This window comes from Nylanderia fulva, unplaced genomic scaffold (genome assembly GCF_048542155.1).
Source record: "Nylanderia fulva isolate GAGA-0341 unplaced genomic scaffold, ASM4854215v1 Scaffold407, whole genome shotgun sequence".
NCBI lineage: Eukaryota > Metazoa > Arthropoda > Insecta > Hymenoptera > Formicidae > Nylanderia > Nylanderia fulva.
The window spans coordinates 92,143-96,699 of NW_028190485.1; the positions used below are offsets into that span (position 1 = coordinate 92,143).

The following is a 4,557-nucleotide window of genomic DNA, read 5'->3' on the forward strand; positions in this document are numbered from 1 at the left end:
ATAATTATATATAATCATATATAATTATAAATGTATATATAATTATATATAAATAAAAAATTCTCCTGCAATCTTTCAAAGCGAAAGCGAAAGACACAGGAAAGAAAAAAAAGTAACATTGAATATGTGTGTGTGTGTGTGTGCGCGCGCCGTGCGGCAACACCTTATTTGCAAACAAATAACAATCAGCCGCGCGACAACAACGCACGAACTCGGGAGATGCGCAGTCCACTTTTCGTCGCCGAAGACAAAGGAACCAAAGATGCCGCGACGTAAGTATTTCACATAATCTCTCTCTCTCTCTCTCTCTCCCTTTTTTTATCTAATAATTTTTTTTTCTAATTATTTTAGCAAGAAGTGAAGGATACGTCATCCCGAAGAGGAAGACAGCGGACGCGAAGATGGCGACGGCGCCGCTGCCAGCGGACGCGAAGACGGTGACGGCGCCGCTGCCAGCGAATGCGAGGACGGCGACGGCGCCGCTGCCAGCAGATGCGAGGACGGCGACGACGCCGCTGCCAGCGGATGCGAGGACGGCGACGACGCCGCTGCTAGCGGACGCGAGAACGGCGACGGCGCCGCTACCAGCGGACGCGAGAATAATGATGACCTCGCTGACAGCGGACGCGAGGATGATGATGAGTATGTATATATCCGGTCTTTTATGTACACTCTGTGTATGTATATTTACACACACACACACACACACACACACACACACACACACACTCACACATCTCTGTGTGTTTTTGTCTCTGTCTCTTCTCTCTTTTCTACATTGCATTTTTTCATACATGCACACGTATATAATAAAAAATATTTTTAACATTACATAAATAAAAATAATTACAAATTTAACATATATAAGATAGGCAATAAGAGCCAAATCGCGGATGACAGTGCCTTATCCTAAACGAAACTAAAGTTTTTTCGTTAGAATTAAATACCTGTGCACAAGGCACCAAATTTTACTTGGACACGGCCAAGATATAAAATTGGAATAATCTCTACAAGAGATTTTAATTCCATGCATCCCCTATTCCCCCTAAAGAAATAAATGCGAGAGAAAAATATAGATCCGAAAGTCGCAGAATCGGAAATCGAACCCGAGACCTTTCGCTTGCCGGGCGACTGCTCTTCCAACTGAGCTATTCAGATCCTTTCGATTCTATACTTTTCTCTGTTATATATATTAATGTTGGTAAATAAACGCCTTTAAGCCAGCGTGTATAAATTAAGAGTTTAACTAGGATCTGTAATATAAATATAAATTTAACATATATAAGATAGGCAATAAGAGCCAAATCGCGGATGACAGTGCGTTATTCTAAACAAAACTAAATTTTTTCGTTAGAATTAAATACCTGTGCACAAGGCACCAAATTTTACTTGGACACGGCCAAGATATAAAATTGGAATAATCTCTACAAGAGATTTTCAATTCCATGTATCCCCTATTCCCCCTAAAGAAATAAAATGCGAGAGAAAAATATAGATCCGAAAGTCGCAGAATCGGGAATCGAACCCGAGACCTTTCGCTTGCCGGGCGACTGCTCTTCCAACTGAGCTATTCAGATCCTTTCGATTCTATACTTTTCTCTGTTATATATATTAATGTTGGTAAATAAACGCCTTTAAGCCAGCGTGTATAAATTAAGAGTTTAACTAGGCTCTGTAATATCTTATATATGTTAAATTTATATTTATCTTATATATGTTAAATTTATATTTATATTACAGAGCCTAGTTAAACTCTTAATTTATACACGCTGGCTTAAAGGCGTTTATTTACCAACATTAATATATATAACAGAGAAAAGTATAGAATCGAAAGGATCTGAATAGCTCAGTTGGAAGAGCAGTCGCCCGGCAAGCGAAAGGTCTCGGGTTCGATTCCCGATTCTGCGACTTTCGGATCTATATTTTTCTTTCGCATTTTATTTCTTTAGGGGGAATAGGGGATACATGGAATTAAAAATCTCTTGTAGAGATTATTCCAATTTTATATCTTGGCCGTGTCCAAGTAAAATTTGGTGCCTTGTGCACAGGTATTTAATTCTAACGAAAAAACTTTAGTTTCGTTTAGGATAACGCACTGTCATCCACGATTTGGCTCTTATTGCCTATCTTATATATGTTAAATTTATATTTATATTACAGAGCCTAGTTAAAATCTTAAAATAATTACATACATGTATGTATGTATGTATGTAATTATTTTTATTTATGTAATGCAGAAAATATTTATTATTATATACGTCTGCATGTGTGAAAGAATGTAATGTAGAAAAAAAAGAAGAGACAGAGAGACAGGAACATATATATGTATAGATACATAATAACAAAAATTGGGAACATCTATCTATATAATCTATCTATATAAGCCTTATAAATTCTAAAAGCAAACTATCTAAAATTAATTGAATATTGTAGTTCTATTAATTTCCACAAGGCTTAGTTTCCAAAAAAGCCTTTATTTTAAACTGCTCTAATTCGAGAATATAATTTGATAAATATAATTCGAGAATTATTGGTGTCTCGACATTTTCACGGAGGAAAAATCGTCTCCGAATGATACCAAAAATCTGTCAAAAGCTTTTTCGCCAGTTCTGGGACACCCTGTGTATGTATATGTATATATATATATATATGTAAATATAAAATTTCTTTTTTTTGCAGCGAATTAACACCGCGGTGCGTAAGGCGGTAAACAAGGAGCGGGCGCGCCAATACGTAAATACGCCGATCGCCGCCTTCATACTCCCGCAGCACCAGGATACGTGCTTGCGCCGCCGACAACACCAGGATATATACCGCCAGCAGCACTAGGATACGTGACTGCACCGCCGGCAACATCAGGATATATATTTGCACCGCCGGCAGCATCAGGATATATATATGCACCGCCGACAGCACCAGGATATATATCCGCATCGCCAGCAGCACCAGGATATATATCTGCACCGCCGGCAGCACCAGGATACGTGTGCTCACCACCGGCAGCACCAGGATACATATCCGCACCGCCGGCAGCACCAGGATACGTGTCCGCACCACCGGCAGCATTAGGATACATATCCGCACCGCCGACAGCACCAGGATACGTGTCCGCACCGCCGGCAGCACCAGGATACGTGTCCGCACCGCCAACAGCACCAGGATATATATCCGCACCGCCGGCAGCACCAGGATACGTGTCCGCACTGCCGGCAGCACCAGGATATATATCCGCACCGCCGGCAGTACCAGGATATATGCCTGCCTAGATTTATTTTAGTCATTTATTTTATTACATTTTATTTTATTACATATTAGTCACACTTATTCGACTTTTCAATAACTGTGTACTTGGAGGTCGATGAAGAACTCGTCCCACTAAGAACAGAAATAATCCTTCGATCGGTACAATCGTTGAATAGTTAGAAATCATTTATATGATTTCTTCCTTGTCTCTTAAAATGGACTAGTTATAACATCATCAACGATTGTACCGATCGAAGGATTATTTCTGTTCTTAGTGGGACGAGTTCTTCATCGACCTCCAAGTACACAGTTAGAAAATAAACTATTTTTCTTGAAACGTATTACAAGTTTAATATAAAGCCAATTTCTCTTCAAGATGACTTCGAGTATATTAAACTTATTTTTTATTTATGTATAATTGTTGACAAATTGGTTAAATATGTTCTTTTTTATTTTTATATAGTCAATATTACTATTTTTCTTTTTATAAAGTCAATACTTAGATTAAAGATTTCTGATGTGAATGTAACTTGTCACACATTTGCATACACTCGTCTGGATGGCATATTATATGTATTGTTATACACATGGATGTGACAAATTTTCAACTAAGTGTGACTAATGTGTGATTTGTGTATTAATTTACATATGTCGTATGCAGGACTATGACATAAGATATTGCAATTTTTTTTACAATTTATATAAACATGAAACCAAAATAATAGAATATAAATTTAAAGATATAAGACAGGCAGTAAGAGCCAACTCGCGGATGACAGTGCGTTATCCTAACGAAACTAAATTTTTTTCGTTAGGATTAAGTATCTGTGCACAAGGCACCAAATTTTACTTGGTCACGGCCAAGATTTAAAATATGAAATAATCTCATATTTGAGATTTAATTTCAATTGCGCCGTACATAAATTCCATACACAAAATTAAACGTAATCACGCCTTTTCTTTTAAGCCTTTACAACATCAATACTTTACAACATCAATACTTTACAACATCAAAACTTTACAACATCAATACTTTACAACATCAATACTTTACAACATCAATACTTTAATGAGCCCGAAAGCGTTTATGAGCTCTTCGATTTTTCGCCTCGAACAATATTCGGCAACGCGTAAATTGCGGTAATTTTCGCGCGACAATGTTACGCGCGAAGACTGTCCACGCGGGAGAGAGAATACGCGGAAACGCAAGAGAGTGGATGGGTCGTAGTTTCTCCCAATAGAGTTTCGTTACGTTAATACCGCGACTCGACAATAAACGAATCTCTCGCAATTTTATAACGGGCCGGCAACTAA

The 4,557-nt window shown here is 38.1% G+C and overlaps 1 protein-coding gene across 1 annotated transcript; it reads left to right on the plus strand.

Annotated features, from left to right (window-relative positions):
• LOC146721825 (uncharacterized) lies at positions 1-3,183 on the plus strand. Its single transcript, XM_085486215.1, has 3 exons — positions 1-272; positions 352-642; positions 2,680-3,183. The coding sequence occupies exons 1-3, from the start codon at positions 125-127 to the stop codon at positions 2,685-2,687; spliced, it is 447 nt and encodes a 148-aa protein (XP_085342341.1). The 5' UTR covers positions 1-124; the 3' UTR covers positions 2,688-3,183.
• Positions 3,184-4,557: the final 1,374 nt, after the last annotated feature.